Genomic DNA, 17060 nt, shown 5'->3' with positions numbered 1-17060 from the left:
CCACCCATAAACAGTAAAATGGATGAATTGTTGCATGTTCACACTAGGACACTCAAACCAAACTATAACTGTGTACACATGGCTCTAACAAGAAAAAGCTTTAGCAGAAGAAGCCAGACCCAAAACAATATGTATTGTTTGTTTATTTAAAGTTCAAAAGTAAATATGGGATTTGGGAATACATATCTGGATGGTAAAACAAAGAAAAGTAAGAAAGTGGTTATTATAAAAATATAGGATATTAGGATTAACTGTGAAGGCTGGATAGTTGTAGTGCTTTGAAAGCATTTAAGTGAAGCTCTGGGAGGCTTCAGTGTTCTTGAAGCTAAACTTTGAAAGGAAGAAGAGCAAGCAATAGTGTGAAAAAATTTTTTACATGCTTGGGCCCTTAACTTGAATATTTAGTATCTTAAAGATGAAAGTAAATATGGCAAGATACTAAGTTTTAGCAAACTTGAGTGTGTGCTCTTTTCTTTTATAAGAGAAGAAGTGGTGTTAAGCTGATTATTTTCGGATGGCATGTCCATGAGCAGTGTTGTCCAAAATTGAAATGATAGTATATGTATCACTAAGGCCAGCTTGAGCAGATTTTTTTTGCTTTCAAGTTTCGGTTTCCTGTTACAGTGCTTCTTGTGAAATCAAACAAGAAGGATCTACCCTGTGCAACGTTTTCCAGTCCTTCTTAACTACAGGTGCTACTTGTTTTGTTTTGTTTTTAACATAATTGTTAGTTTGAGAAACAGTTCCTCCAACAGAATGAGAGAAAATGAAGAGTGAATTAAAAAATTAAGATATTACCCAGGGGAGGTATTCTTTTTCTATCCATTATATTCATTAAGTTATTTCAGTAGCTTCACTTTCATTATCAGTATGTTTTATTGAGACACATCTGCAGGTCAAATTGTAAGATCTTTGGCCTGGTTCATAGTCCTAAGAATGTATAGACCTATGCCACTTGCATGGATTATCAGGATTTTGAAGTATTGGAATCTAGTAATGATTGCCCACACAGTCATATTATCTTTCTAAATAGTAGTAGTTAAGAGTAATGGGAATCATAGCAGTATTTTGAGGGGATGTTTTACATCTAACTCATTTAATCCTCACAACTATTTTATTATTCCTATTTTAAAACATTTTGTGAAAGTTGGGAAATTGCCTAAATAGGGATTTTATACATATGGAGGTTGCCAGTGTTAAATGATAGAACCCTAGTTCGAACAAGAGCCAGTGAAAGTGTTAGTCACTCAGTCGTGTCTTGACACTTTGAAACCTCATGAACTGTAGCCCGCCATGCTCCTCTGTCCATGGAATTTCCCAGGCAAGAATACTGAAGTGGGTTGCCATTTCCTCCTCCAGAGAATCTTCCCAACCCAGGGATCAAAACCAACTTGCCTGCATCGCAGGTGGATTCTTTACTATCTAAGCCACCAGGGAAGAATTGGACTATAAAAGAAGTCTGAGTGCCAAAGAATTGATGCTTTTGAACTGTAGTGCTGGAGAAGACTCTTGAGAGTCCCTTGCAGAACAAGGAGATCAAACCAGTCAATCCTAAAGGAAGTCAACCCTGAATATTTATTGGAAGTACTGATGCTGAAGCTCCAATACTTTGGCCACCTGATGTGAAGAGCCAAATCATCAGAAAAGGCCCTGATTCTGGGAAAGATTGAAGGCAGGACGAGAAGGTGGTGACAGAGGATGAGATGGTTGGATGGCATCCATGACTCAATGGACATGAGTTTGAGCAAACTCTGGCAGATGGTGAGGGACCGGGAAGCCTGGTGTGCTGCACTCCCTGGGATCACAAAGAGTTAGTCACAGCTTAGCCACTGAACAACAACAAGCTCAAACAGAGACTTAGATCTCTGGTTTTAAAGTCTCAGGGTAGGTTTTTTTCCTGACCTCGGGCAATAATTGGAGACATTTTTGGTTATGACTACTAGCATGTTAGTGTGTAAAGGATGCACTTTAGTGCATAAAGTTCAGGATGCTCCTGAACATCCTACAGTGCACAAGACAGCCACCTACAACAAAGGGTTGTCCCAGCGCAAAACGTTCATAGTGTCAAGGATGAGAAACTTGGTCTAGATTGTTGAGATTTTAAGACTTAAGAGAATACTTATTGTCATTGTTCAGCACAGGGTTGTTTTGTTTTTGTTTTGTTGACCACACTGCACAGCTTTGTTGGGGTCTCAGTTCCCTGAGCAGGGATTGGATCCCCACCCTCAGCGGTGAAAGTGTGGAGTCCGAACCACTGGACTGGGAGGGAATTCCCTCAGAGCAGTTTTTAAACCTTTTTCTGCCTCTTTGTCATTCACTTCAATCACACTCCTCCATAAGTCATTTTGCCATTCTTACCTACAGGAGGGCTTGAGAATACAGCTGTGTGTCAGTTTTCCTTGACATCCAGAGGGGTGATAGGCTTTCTAAAAAGAAATTTTTTAGATTTACAGAGGAAATTGATACGGTAGTTTTGGCTTTACCAATTGGCTCTGCATATCAGCTGGTAAAGAATCTGCCTGCAATGTGGGAGACCTAGGTTCAATCCCTGGGTTGGGAAGATTCCCTGGAGAAGGGAAAGGCTACCCACGCCAGTGTTCTGGCCTGGAGAATCCCATGGACTGTATAGTCCATGGGGTTGCAAAGAGTCGAACATAACTGAGCGACTTTCACTTCACTTCACACCATATTTATTGTGTACACAGGCACACTTGTTTAGACTTCTCTGCAGCTGCCTGCCTTTGCCAAGCTCTGCTAAGTGAAACCTCTGGCACATAAGACTTAAAGACCTTATAAGAGATAGTAACATGGGCCTCTAGAGTATGCTGCTGCTTCTGCTGGTTCAAGTAGGAATGAATGAAGAGATCTGCAAGACCTTCTTCACAAACTGTAGCTTGCCAGGCTTTTCTGTCCTTGGAATTTTCCAGGCAAGAATACTGGTGTGAGTTGCCATTTTCTCCTCCAGAGGATATTCCCAATCCAGGGATGGAACCCTGGTCTCCTGCGTTGCAGTCCGGTTCTTTACCATCTGCAGGGAATCCCCCTTCAAAGACTGCAGGGCATTTAACTAGAATGCAGTACTTCTCTGCATTCTAGGAGGAAGAGGACATCTGAAAGTGAAAGTAAAGTCACTCAGTCACGTCCGACTCTTTGCGACCCCATGAACTATAGCCTACCAGGCTTCTCCATCAATGGGATTTTCCAGGCAAGAGTGCCAGAGTGGGTTGCCATTTCCTTCTCCAGGGGAATCTTCCTGACCCAAGGATCAAACCCAGGTCTCCCACATTGTAGGCAGATGCTTTACCCTTTGCCCCGAGGACATCTGAATTGAGTGGCAAATAAAGAAGGGCAGATAGTAGAAATTGCTATCCTGTATCTTAAATCTATGTTTAAATAAAATTTTACATTGAATTATTAGTCCTTTTTATTGCACTGTTTCATTTTAATCAAAATTTAGAGAAAATCCCCAACTGGAAACGCATTTTGAGCCTGAGTTCCTAAGAGCGGGGCACTGCTAAATTCCTACTGCCTGAAATGGTTTCTGATACATAATAGACCCTCATACATATGTTTTGAGTGAATGGATAAATGCATGAATGAAAGTATAACTTGAGTTTATTTTGCACCTTAAGACCATGCTTTTGTTACTTTTAATCTCTGCTGTGGCAGGCATGCAAACCTCAGCTGTAAAGAATGGCACTGTGGGTAAATTTCTGCATTCTGTGTCCTGTTATACCAGATCCAAGACTTTTAATGTGCCACTGAAGAAAAGATTGATGAGAAATGACTTACCCTTTCATAACTTGACCACTCCTTTTTCAGTCTTGTGGACATGCCTAAGTGCTGTATACCTCTTTGAATGTATCTAATAGAACACATTTTGGTAGATGTGTTCATCGTACATACAGATCATGTTATGTTCATTTTTAGTTGGGAATTCACTAAGGTCAGGGCATCACCACTGATAAATGATAGTATGTCACCGTAGACCCAGGAGTTACTGTTGAACAATTGATTTATTGCTGTTCACTTCACATTTTAGAGTTAGTTTGGGCATACCTCTTGTTTATATTATACTAGTCATTCCAGATACTTTACCGCAGACCAGAACATGCTTTAAGCAAAACAGCTACTGGGCCATGGATTACCACTAGCATCTTTATGTTCTAGGACAGCCCTGAAGATCCTGAGCATGCTAATAAGAAAGGCCAGGACTTGTCCTTCTATTTTCTAGTCTCTTGTTGGACTCCATCAATACACAACTGACAGCCCTTGATGATTTTCAGGGAGTTTGATCCTTTTAAGGAGAAGAAGTATTTACCGTCAATACTAAGAAATACATTAGCAGTTCAAATCCAATTGCTTGAAGAAAATGACTGCCTAATCCTGACAGCATTCATATCCAAGATTGCTGGCTGACCGGAATGTGGCCAGGTCTCATCACAATATGAGATGGAATGGACACTGTTAGTTTACTGTGTAATGCAGTGTCACATGGTTAGTTTATTGTTGTGTAAAAATTAAAAGGTAGGTACTCTCCAGCAAATCTAGCTTACCAAGCAGTCTTGATATAAAATATTCCCCATTGACTCCCTCACTTTCTAAGGAATCATCTCCCAAACAACCATCTGAAACACTTAGTATCTTAGTTTTAATTCCAGACTACAGTTTAATGAAATTATAGTTGTCTGAGAGAGAGCTTCTTCTCACTGTGGCATGTCACCTTTCACTTTTGGTATTATCCACGATCACATCTTCAAGCATCTACTTCGTCTACTCTTAGGAACTGAATGTTTATCTCTCCCCCAATTCATAGGTTGAAGCCCAACCCTCCATGTGATGGTGTTAGGAGGTGGGGCCTTTGAGAGGTAATTAGCTTTAGCTGAGGTCATAAGGGTGGATCTCCCATGATGGAAATTAGTGTCTTTAATAAACAGGAAGAGGTACTAGAATTTCTTTTCCACCACATGAGGATAGAGGAGAAGGCAGATGTCTGCACACCAGACATCTGAAGAAGAGGGTTCTTCTTCACCAGGAATCAGATCTGCCTGCACCTTGATCTTGGACTTCTTGTCCTCCAGAACTGTGAGAAATAAACATCCGTTGTTTAAGCCACCCTCTCTGTGGTATTTCATTATAGCAGCCCTACCAGACTGAGAAATTCACTCTTCCTGTTCTCACTCACCAATTTTATTGAGTCTCCTGACCAGTCAAGTGTCCCCTGACAACACAAGTCAACTTAATACTATCATAATTTCATAATTCCGTTGAATTTAACATCTCTTAAGAAGAAGAAGATTACCGTGCATCACAGTTCTGAGGCCGTATCCTCCCTGGCCTATTTCCATATTTCCACAGCCCCTGTTAACCATCCCCAGAGGACATTAAGATCATGTTCCAACGCAAGTCTTTAGGGCATTATGTAGCCAGACCTTCATTCATTTAGAAACAAGTGTGCTTGCAGGTCTGTGGCCATTCTGCTGATCGTTCCATTTTAATACTTCCATGTGAACATATCTAACAAGCATATGCAGCAGTCACAGGTTCCTTATGTCCTGTACATGTAAACTGTTGTGTGACCACCATTTTGGGATAGCAGATATTCAATTCATTTGCCTTTTGTGGTTCTCTCCCTAATTGCTTTGTGAACTAAAACATTTTTTTTTGATGTTTATGTTACTACAATATAGATTTCTCTTAAATTTTACAATAAGCATGTTAGTACAGCTCCAAATTTAAATATAGCTCTATTAGTTTGTAGAATTCTTAGCTATATTCTGGACACTATTACTTGTTTTAATTAGACTGTCTCATTTAATCCTTCAAACAGCCCTACGAGATAGACATCTCCATTTTAGAAAGAAATAGAAGTTCGGAGAAGCTAAATAATTTGGCCAAGGTCACATGGCAGAGCGGGGATGATGACTGTCTCCACAGCTCCTGCTGCACCAGCTGCTTCATGGTGTCCCCAGTCTGTAATCACTGGAGTCCTTTTGCTGATGAAGGGATTAAGGCTTAATGAGGTAGCTTGCTCACATTTACATACTGATGAGGTGTAGAGCAGGGATTCAAACCCTGATTTTACAGCTCAGGATCCCAGTGCTCTTTCACTTTGAGTGTTCCAGATATGCCAGGTAAACGTTATTCTCTGTGACTTAAAGCGCTTCCAACAAACCTATTGCATCAGATGCTTAAAGCTTCATTCAGGTTAGACACAGGGATTGTGCCTCCCTTGTTTGGATGATGAATGAATTGGGGTTAAAAGAATTGCCTTCATTTAAAATCAAGTAAGCAAAATAAAAGAAAGAAAGAAAATCATGTAAGGGAATCTTTTCAATATAGCCTTCCCTACATAAAAGGTATAAAAAGCAAATCCTTTAATACATTTTGTGTAGGGAAATTATCCCTTGCCTTATGTCATTTCTACTTGTTCCTTCCTATAAATAAAATACACAAGTTGTATTTATTTGACCTTTGTGACTGATTTTAATTCTGGTCCCTCTCATTAAGACAGTGGTTTGAATTTTCATATTATCCACATTTTTCACATCTTCTACATAGTAAATCCATAATGCAGGAAAAATATTTTTAAGGCTGATAAATTGTGATGGTTTTTATCCCATCAGTCTATAATGTCCTTAGTATTAATATAGACAGTGTTGGCGAATATGCTAAGAAGTTGGCAAAGACCTCTTGATGTGTTTATTTGAGTTCCTGTACAACAGTAAATTGAATATAACTGCTGACTTTTTGAACCTTTGCTTTGTTCTGGAACCTAATGTCATGCTGGGTGCTCTATTATATAGAACCTCTCAGATATGCTGCTGCTTTATATTCTGGGTTATAGAAAGTAAAAGATAGTCTACTTTTGGCTTCTGCTTTGAAAACCCTTTGCTTTCATGTTTCATTTCTTTAAGACTAATTAAGTACCTGCTCTCAGAACTTCCCTGGTGGTCCAGTCCCCTGTGCTCCCGATGCAGGAGACCTGGGATTGATCTCTGCTTGGGAAACTAGATCTCACATGCCACAGCTGAATGTCTTACATACCGCACTTAAGATCTGCATAGCCAAATAAGTACAAATAAATTAAAAACCTACCCTCTTGTGTGATCATAGAATAGGCCTGACTTTGACATAACCTGTTGTCACTTGTATTTGTATGGCCTGAATTTGGACATAAGGACATGTTAGCTTTCCTGTGATTGTCTAAAAAGAATCCATGTTTGGTGTTCTTCCCCTCTTTCTAAGTTTAAAAAAAAGTGAAATGAAACATTCGGCTCTGGTTGGTAAGAGCTGGCCTTGTTGAATGGTCTTTCATGTCTCATGGGAATATGTTGGAGAGTGAGCCGTCAGCTCTAGCACTGATAAGCTGTGGTATTGAAGTCCTCAAGTTTCTAGCCATTCAGCCTTGATCAGCCGCTGTCCAAATCCATTCTGGTTGACAACTCTTTTGTGAATATAAATACAAGGCATCCTGGTTTTTATTAACTTCTCCCACTAAATCTAGGACAAAGACCATGTATTTCAGAACTTTGGGAGCCACTTTGTGTTCTAGGAAAATCATTTTGCCATATTGTCATGGCTGTTCAAAATGGTACTCGAGATTTTGTCTGTAAAATATAATTTTTTAGTCAATCACTATGCTGGTTCACTTCCTTTATATTCTGAATTAGAATGTCTCTGTATTTAGTTACAAGTAACCTTGAAGGTGAAGCTATTGCAGTTAATAGAAAACAATTGTCATTGTGTTTGTATGAACATCTTACAAGCATCTTGCCTCCAGCCGGCCCCTTCCCTCCATCCTGAGTCTTCCTGTGTATCAAAACAATGTGTCTAAGTTGGGCATTTATTAGACAACTTGTAGAGACCTAGTGTTTTCTTTTGGCACATAAGAAATAATCAAAAGCCATAGTGTATCGATAGACAAGTCAGATACTAGCATTACAGTGTTGTGACATCCCCCTTAGGAAAAGATGTCTCATATTCTGAAATGTGACACTCACACACATCTTTCTGCATCTTTCTAGAATAGTCTGCATCTTTCTGGAATAAGGATCTCACCTCCAACAGTTTTCTTATGGCCGTGAAATTCTCCCCTGCTTTATTTCATTTTTATTTGTTTTTTGAAACCAAAGTACCTACTGTAGTAGTTTGAAAAACAAAAATAATAACCTTTGACAGTTAAAAAGGTCTGGAGGAGTGCGGAGTCATACTTGTAATAGTATTAAAAGGGTTTTAAAGTCAGCTAGAGGCACAACCAGCCATAGAAGATGCAGTACATTTATATGAGAGGAATGTGTGTCTTTTCTATATAAAATTTAAAGCTTCTTAACCATTGAAAACTTGAAATGCCTAAAGCTAAATTGTGTATCTTTTGTAAAATGCTTACCTGTGCTTCGGTGAGCATTATTTTGCACAGTAAAGAAAGTAGATTTTTGAGAAAAATCATTGGATTTCTTTAAGTAATCTTGCCACTTTTGCATTTTCCCATCTGGATGCAGCTGAAAGTACCCATGGCAGACAAGCCTGGTAACACAGTGAACTTCCGGAAGCTACTACTGAACCGTTGCCAGAAGGAGTTTGAAAAAGATAAAGCCGATGATGATGTCTTTGAGAAGAAGCAGAAAGAACTCGAGGCTGCCAGTGCTGTAAGTATTTTCACAGAAAAACTGTGCTTGTGCACTTTGAGTGTTATCAGAATTTTCATGAAGCCAGCTGCCTCATCGTCCTGCTACTTCAGTAGGTAGTTTCTATTTCTTCAGGTGGAGATATACTGTATTGATGTTTAGAGGAAAGCTTTATTCCTTTTAGTGCCACGTGTTAAAACAGCTCAACCTTCTAAGATAGGGATTCAGAACCTAGACTTCAGAGAGGTTACTGAATTCCAGAAATCTCCTGAAATGGATGCAAACTTGTGGGTATAGTTTTATTTTCTGAATAGGTCTGTGGTTAACTATCAAAACCTCAAAGGTTCTCCCTGACCTCTAGCTTAAACAAGTTTATTTCAACAACAAGACAATTGACTTGAAGGGAGAATTACATAGGATCATTTCTTCTTTTAGAGTAATTTATCTTACTCTTTTAGAGTAATAATCTCTTACTTAAATAGAGATTGCCTTATGTGTAACAGGTACATACAAAAAAATTACAAAATTTTCACTGGTTTAACAATGGTAAATAAAAAAACATTAAAATCCACCAATCAAACAAGGAGTGCAAGAATTTTTATGTTGTTCTGTTTTTGTTAGACAATGAAAGCAAAATAATATATTGGAGTATAAAGATAAGAGTTGATGAGTATGCCCCTAATGGAGATAAAGGGGATGTTTTCACCAAACCAGTATTTATCCCCATCCCATCTTCATTTGATGTTAATCAAAACATACCATCGGCCCTTTAGTTTTTTTAAAAAAATGCACTATGCTTGTGCATATACACCAATTACTTTATGTACAGTAAAGGAATGAGAAAGGGAAAAATGAAATAGAGAAACTACACTCTAGTAGTCAGGATGTGGTGGAACCAAATTGTGATTTTCTAACGGAGAATGTCTTTTTGGTGTGGAGGAACAGAATTCTAGGGGTTCCCTGTTTAGTAGACACCTACTCTCTGCTGTTGGAACACAACAGTTGTATCTTCATCCTCCACTCTTCCACTCCCAACTGTGCAGATGTGTCTTTTTCATTGATTGGCTGCCTGTCAGATCGGAATTGATCTGCCTCACTGAAACCCTTTCGTTCACAGTAGGCTTTTATTAGGGTACTAAGTGGTGTGTGCCTCTTAATGTTAAACGGCATCTCTGAACCATCCTGCCCCTACACCTTCAAATTAGTATGTTCGTTTTTCTCAGTTTTGACTCCTTCCTTGAGCTTTTCATCAACTATGCTGAGTGCCATAGTCTCCCTAGCTGCCTCTTCATAGAAGACTTGCCAGGTCTGTACTGAAGAAGCACACGGGCAGCACCAGTCAAACGTATGTTTTTAGCATCTATTGAGTAGTACCATCTTCATCGTCAGGATTCTGTTATTCTTCCTTATGCAATAGCCAGAGGAGAGGACAAGGCTTCATGATGAACTGGAAGAAGCTAAAGATAAAGCCCGGCGGAGATCCATTGGCAACATCAAGTTCATTGGAGAACTCTTTAAGCTCAAAATGCTGACTGAAGCCATCATGCATGACTGCGTGGTGAAGCTGCTGAAGAACCACGATGAAGAATCCCTCGAGTGTCTATGTCGCCTGCTCACCACAATTGGCAAAGACCTGGACTTTGAGAAAGCAAAGGTAGGACCCCCAAATCTCAGAAACCTCCGGCAGGGACTCTGTCAGTTGCGGAAGTTGACTGTCAACACGAGTCTCCACCTTGTCCCAGCAGCCAAGGCTGCTTGTTTTTCTTTTGTCCTTCTCACCATCTGTGTTAGGCCATCGTGCTCCTTACCACGTTTTCATTAAAGTCAGAAGTGAAGAGGGTCCAAAAGTATTTAAAAGCCGGGTCATGAATTGAGATTATTTGTCCCTTGTCCCTTATTTTACAGGCCCTTCATATGTATATGAATAGCAGTACATTCTGTGGAATGTACAGAGATTTGGGGGTGGGGGAGAAGCTACCAAGAGCCAGGACTGACGGCAAGACAAGAATGAAGATCCAGTAGCTTTCTCAAGTTTATGCTGTTATTAATGACAGGGCTATCTAACCATAATATAAGAAATCATTAAAAATATCATAATTCAAACATAGCACGGTACTCTCCAAATAAGCGGTAGGGAAATTAGAAACGCATCAAAGAAATAATGTCAGAAATGTTTTATAACATCGGAATCAGCTAGGGTTATGTTTGGCTGTGACAGAAAACCCCGAATATCAGTGTGTATGTAAGACTGAGGTTTATTTCTCACTCATGTAAATGAAGTTCAGGAGTAAAAATTCTGAGGCTGGCCTGGTGGCTGGCTAAGAGATGACAAAAAATTTCAGTTCCTCCAGTGTAACATTTTGTCATCCCTAAGGTGTAGCCCTGGAGTACTTCTTGACATCATAGCCGAGAAGGTTAGAAAAGGGCAAAGGACACAGCCACCTCTCTCTTAAGGTTCCAGGAGGATGCAGTATGACATTTCCATTTGTATTCTGTTGGCCTGTAATTAGTCATATGGCCATGGCCTGCTGCCTGGAATATGTAGCCTTTATTTTGGGTGTATGTTCAATTAAAAATTCTACCACAGTGCCTTTTGGCCAAAAGTTGTATTCCTATGCTCTCTTAAAATTCTGCGTGGTAAAACTACATTTGAATTCCTCAGGCAGGAATACTAATGGTTTTGTATCTTGCAGCCACGTATGGACCAGTATTTTAATCAGATGGAGAAAATTGTGAAAGAAAGAAAAACCTCATCTAGAATTCGATTCATGCTTCAGGATGTAATAGATCTAAGGCTGGTAAGTAGAAAAATAAACCTACCTCTCCAGTCTCTTTTCGGGATTTGGCTTGGGGAGGCTGTCCTAGGGTTTATATGTGTAATGGCTTAATGCTTTTGCTGCATGACTCAGAACATGGATCGACAAACTGTGACGAGAAAACTGTGTGAAAAGACAAAGAGCATGTTCACCTGTCTGTCACTTATTTCTTCTCTTTATTCTGGTGATCAAACCACTTGGCAGTTTTGAAATCAGCCATTCTGAACTCAAACTGTGGTCATTTAAATTTATTCTTAGCATGCTAAATAACCAAGAATTCTCATCTTCAAAATAAATGTATTTCTCTTCCCTGAGCCTTACATTGTAGTCTCTGAAGTGGTGATGCTGCCTGCCTTGCAGGTGTGTTAGAAAGATTCAATGGTTATGTACGTGCCCAGCTCACAGGAGATGTAGATGTTTTCCTCTGTTGTTTTTCCTATATACCCTCTTGTTCCGCTGCTTTTTTTCCCTCCTTTGTCATACTAAGTATAGTTTTTACCGCTACCACCCTTTTCAACTCCTACAGGAAATACACTGCCACTGACCCTAAGATAGGTCCCCCTCTCTACCCTGCCTTGCGCTCAGACCAGGTAGCATTGACGACAGCTCTTCATCTTACTAAGCTGAGATAGGACCTCAGGATCCTTCTTATTAACAAAGCCACCACCAGTTGATCAGAATTTTGAATGCTGATTTAAATCTATTTGCCATTCTTGCCTCAAACTAATATAAGTAAGTGTTAAAAATTGCTCTGCCTCTTCCTTCAGTCACTCAAATTTGTATCAGATATTGAGACTGTAGCTCAGAAGGGAAGGAATAGGAGAAGTGTAACGAAGGAGACAGCTTGTCTTACCCTTAGCAGAGAGGATAACTAGAGCCTAGAGTGATTGTGGCATTTTGTATAGACACCATAACCTTGATATGCGAGGAAGGAAAATGCTAGTCGTCCTCGATTTAGAACCCCACGGAGTGTGGTGTGAGCTGAGTCGCAACGTATCCAACTGGGTCAAGGCCAACGTCCTGATCTTTCTCAACTCCTCTTCTCTCCTTTCAGAAGTACAAAATGATAACTTGTACAGATAGGTGGGTAGGTAGGTGGATGGGCAGATAGACAAGATAGGTAGGTAGATAGTTGGGCCATTCTTCCACTCTGTATTTTTATCCATTAACTTTTGTATATAGTAACTCAGAGTGGATTGAGAAGGATTTAAATATTTAGCGCTAACATCTCAACTGCACATAGTGTCATCTGTAAGATGGTTGAGAAACTGCCATAGTACTGGATTTTATATGTATGTTGGGCTTTTCTAGCAGTGAAAGTATAAAATAGATTTTTCTAAAGTTTCCTTTTTATTCTTAGTTATCTGGCTGACATTCTCATTTTCTCCTTTTATAGTGTAATTGGGTATCACGACGAGCAGATCAAGGGCCTAAAACTATTGAACAGATTCACAAAGAAGCTAAAATAGAAGAACAGGAAGAGCAGAGGAAGGTCCAACAACTCATGACCAAAGAGAAGAGAAGACCAGGTGAGGGGTGGGGTCTGCCGGACATTAGCAAACTTGGGAGTTTGAGGGATGCATAGGTTAAGAATTTTATATTTAGATGTGAAATGAGAGCAGAAAGACTGACCCAAACTACAGAATGGTGATTGGTAAGTGAAATGGCATCACCTGGAGACTAGTTGTTGTGTAAAAACAGAGAATGTGGGAAGTACATATTATTTCTTTGACTACTCCAAAGTCAGTAATCAACAAGACTATTGAGCATCCTCTGTATACTCAGTATGGTGAGGGATATAAAAAGAGGTAGAAGATAGAGCTCCTTCCCTCAGGAAGCCAAAACTAATAAAGGGAATGTTTTCGAGCAAACGGAAGGTACTATCAGTTATGAAATGTATTGTCCACTAAGGCTGTTAAAATTCAGAACAGGCGGGATAGCAACCTGGAGGAAGGGGGCACTTGAACTGAGCATTGGTAGATGGCCAATGTTTGGAAGGGATGGAAAACTTTTAGCCATGAAACTAAAATAAATAAATACTGTAATACAAGAGGAATAAATAAGCCTGATGAGAGTAAAATTTAAGGGTTCAGAAGAATTGAAAAAACGTCGAGAAGAATGTATCCAAATTAGGAACTTGGGGCTTGAGCCGACATTAAGGAGCCACTATGTGTTTTTGAGCAAAGGAGTGATAACATGCTGGACATGCACAAGTGAGATAAGTCTCTTGCCCTCTGGGAAAGACGCTGATGCTGGGAAAGATTGAGGGCAGGAGGAGAAGGGGGCAGCAGAGGGTGAGAGGGTTGGATAGTATCTCTGACTCTGTGGACATGAGTTTGAGCGAACTCTGGGAGATAGTGAAGGACAGGGAAGCCTGGCGCAGTGTAGTCCATGGGTTCACAATGAGTCAGACACAACTTAGCAACTGAACAACAATGACAGCGTTGCTCGTCACATGATGAATCAAGGGGTATACCAAACTCAGAAACGTTGTTGTCAGTTGAAATCCTATGTGGAAGGAGGTAAAACTTGGTAGTGATAAAAATAAAAAGGAAGAAACGGGGGGAAAAAGGTGGAATAGTAAGCATTTTACACCTGAGAAAACAGTAAATTCTATTGACTCGGTTTAGGAACATTGAAAGAAGAAACTTGTTTCAGAAAGGAAAGGAAATGATCATTTTTCTTATAAGCTTTTTCTTCTGAGATGACATCCAAATGGGAATTCTCATTTTGTCCACTGTGCTATGAAGTGCTCAGATGCTGACCGGGTCATATTAGTATAGAGGTTGAGAGAGTAGACTCTGGAGCCAGGCTGTCTTGTGAGTTTCAGCTCTCCTGCATCCTAGCTGCGTGACCTTGCGCAAGTCACTTAATCTGTAAAATTGATCAAATAATAGTACCTAGGATTTGTGTGAGGCTGAAATGAGATAGGTAAAGTGTTCAGCATAGCAACTGACACCTACTAAATATTCAGTAGCCATGACCTGTTATTTATCAGAGACACTGTATACTCTTAATGAAGTTCTGAGAGATGACTCCACCAGGGAAGAAAGTGTGCTTTTCCGTTTCATAGGAACAAGGAATAATCAAGCGTGTTCATGATCATTAATATCACTTAGCAAAGAGAAAATCAAGAAGCATGTGAGAATTGGAAAAGCTTTTAGATAGACAGTTTGGGGGTCTTTCATTCAGTAAGTATTTGTTGAGTGCTTGTCACGTAACAAGAGAGACAAAGTCCATTACCTCCTGCAGCTCACATCTTAGGAGGAACATGGGACAAATACTTAAATATATTTAAGTTTGTCAGATATGTTCTATAGAAACACTAAAACAGAGAAGGAGTAGGAGTGCAAGGTTTGATGAGTAGAGAGGTTGCAGTTTTATACTAGGACGATTGGGAAACCTATTTAAGTTGGTGGTGTTTGAGCAAAGACTGAAGTAAGGGAAGGAGTTAATTCATGTGGATATTTGGGGGAGTGGGTTTTAGGAAGAGGGGATAGTAAGTACAAATGCCCTGAAGCAGCCTTTTCAAGCATCAGCAAAATGGTCAGTGTGGCTAGAGCAAAGGTTATGGGGGGAGAGTGGTAGGAGCTGGGGTCTGAGAGGCAGGAGCCAAGTTACTTAGAACAGATAAACCATTTATAAGGAGTCTGTCTTTTTCTCACAATGGAATAGATAACAAGTGTTTTGAGCAAAGATGTAACAAGGCCTGACACATAATTTACTAGGGCCACACTGGCTGCCATGATGATAAATGGTGAGGATGAAAGCAGGAAGCCACTGATGATGTTTTTATACCAGTTGAGGCTTATTGCTGGCTTAACCAAATTTGTAGTGTTAGTAGTGGCTAGAAGGGGGCTAGATGCTGATATATTGAAAAGGTTGAACTGACAAGATTTGCTGACAAATTAAGTGCAAAGTGTGAGAAAGAGGAGTCAAGGCTTTCTGCCTCTCAGTGCCTGAAAGTTTGGAGAATCTGGTTTTAAGGGAATGATCAAACCATAGTGTGTCTTATAACATCATTAAGTGAAATACACTTTGGAATAAATTATTTCCATCTTATTTCTCCCTAAGTATTCTCATCATTAACTCTATACACATTAGATTTGGCCCTCCCTTAGGGAGGATTAGTCTAGCATTAAATCCTTGTTCATTTGTATGAGTTGGTTTCTTCCAGGTCAGTAATGTTTTATGAGAGATGGATACCAGTAGAGTGCTTCTACTTGAAATGTTCATGTTGTGGGTGGTAAGGAGACTGTCAGAAGTGCTTTCACAGTTTCTACTGTCTTCTTTCTGGGTTTTGATTGGAGCTGCTGAGTTGAAAAGATTGCTCACCCTTTCATTGTCAAACTGATTTGAGACAGATGAGAGTCTGGCTCACTCTGTTTTTCCTACAGGTGTCCAGAGAGTGGATGACGGTGGGTGGAACACTGTTCAAGGGGCCAAGAATAGTCGGGTATTGGACCCCTCAAAATTTCTGAAAATCACTAAGGTGAGTGTGACATTTAAGAACAGCTTCAAATAGTCTCAGAAACATGACTCTCAAAATTACTTCTCACATAAAATAGCCATATTACAGATTTTGCCTGGTAGTTGTTTTTTATTGCAGATGCATTTCTACAGGGCAGCCTTAGTAAGTGTACTCTTACCTAGTTGTCCTGGAATTAGTCCTTTTTATTTGCATGAGTGTTAACCAAGAAGGGCTAGATTAGGTTTACTAAGGCTTATTAAGTTGACTAGGTTAATTCTTAAAGGTATGAGATACTTAGTATAAGAGAGATGATAACAAAAGTTCTTGAGAAGCCATAGTAAGTTGCAAGCTTTTATACATTGTATCCTTAGCTCTAAGGAAGGAGAGAGTGCCTCTTTAAGTCTGACCTTGAAAGGAATTAATGGTTTGCTGTATCTAAGACATAAAAGAAATCACAGAAGACCTACCAGAAAGTATTCTGTGATAAAGACTTACTGAACTCTGCTTCCTTCTCTTCAGAGTCTATGGACAGTAAGAGGAAAGAATTTTCTCCTGGCAGATGTTTTCAGCAGTATAAGTTGATCACTATATGTAGAGTGAAGAGAACCTTGGAGAACATAGAGAAAGTGGAGTTACATTTTGTAAAAGTGGAAACTTCCACAGCCCACTGGGTTTTGCAAACCATTTGCAAATGTGGTTTGATCCTTACTTGTAATACACTTCCCATAGATCTGAAATTGGCAGCCTGCCAGGAGGATACTAAAGACAGCCTAAAGCTCACAATGAAGATAGCAAATAGAAGAAGATGAGCTGTGTTGTTTGCATCCTTACAGTTTTTTCAAAGCACTGCTTCAGGATGGAGCATTCCCTCTCTGGATCTCTCTTCATGTATCAGCTAGGATCCTGTTTTCTAAGACTTTGGTACATTCTTCCAGTTGTTTATGTCTCAAAGAAGGAATTCCATTGCTGAATACAACTTGATTCCCATCCGCTTCCATTTCCAGCAAGAGACAGTTTTAACTAAAATAATTTGTGTTTTAAAATATCGTTTCTGCAGCATTGAAACATGTGTATTATCTAGGGTGAAGCGGATAACCAGCTCAGGTTGGGTACATGAGACGGGTGCTCGGGCCTGGTGCACTGGGA

The 17060-nt window shown here is 39.8% G+C and overlaps 1 protein-coding gene and 1 pseudogene across 24 annotated transcripts in view; one reads left to right on the top strand and one right to left on the bottom strand.

Moving 5' to 3' along the window:
- Positions 1 to 17060, top strand: part of EIF4G3 (eukaryotic translation initiation factor 4 gamma 3) — a 348977-nt gene that overhangs the window by 298236 nt on the left and 33681 nt on the right. For all 24 annotated transcript variants that reach the window (XM_070458865.1, XM_070458866.1, XM_070458863.1 and 21 more), the window contains 5 exons: positions 8502 to 8648; positions 10045 to 10281; positions 11321 to 11425; positions 12840 to 12972; positions 15841 to 15935. In XM_070458865.1, the coding sequence (XP_070314966.1) occupies positions 8502 to 8648; positions 10045 to 10281; positions 11321 to 11425; positions 12840 to 12972; positions 15841 to 15935 (717 nt within the window). The remainder of the gene's footprint in view (positions 1 to 8501; positions 8649 to 10044; positions 10282 to 11320; positions 11426 to 12839; positions 12973 to 15840; positions 15936 to 17060) is intronic.
- LOC110149538 (small ubiquitin-related modifier 2 pseudogene) lies at positions 9592 to 9896 on the bottom strand (annotated as a pseudogene).

The sequence above is a fragment of the Odocoileus virginianus genome, chromosome 30 (genome assembly GCF_023699985.2).
Source record: "Odocoileus virginianus isolate 20LAN1187 ecotype Illinois chromosome 30, Ovbor_1.2, whole genome shotgun sequence".
Classification (NCBI taxonomy): Eukaryota; Metazoa; Chordata; class Mammalia; order Artiodactyla; family Cervidae; genus Odocoileus; species Odocoileus virginianus.
This window is presented reverse-complemented; position numbering and strand designations above follow the sequence as displayed.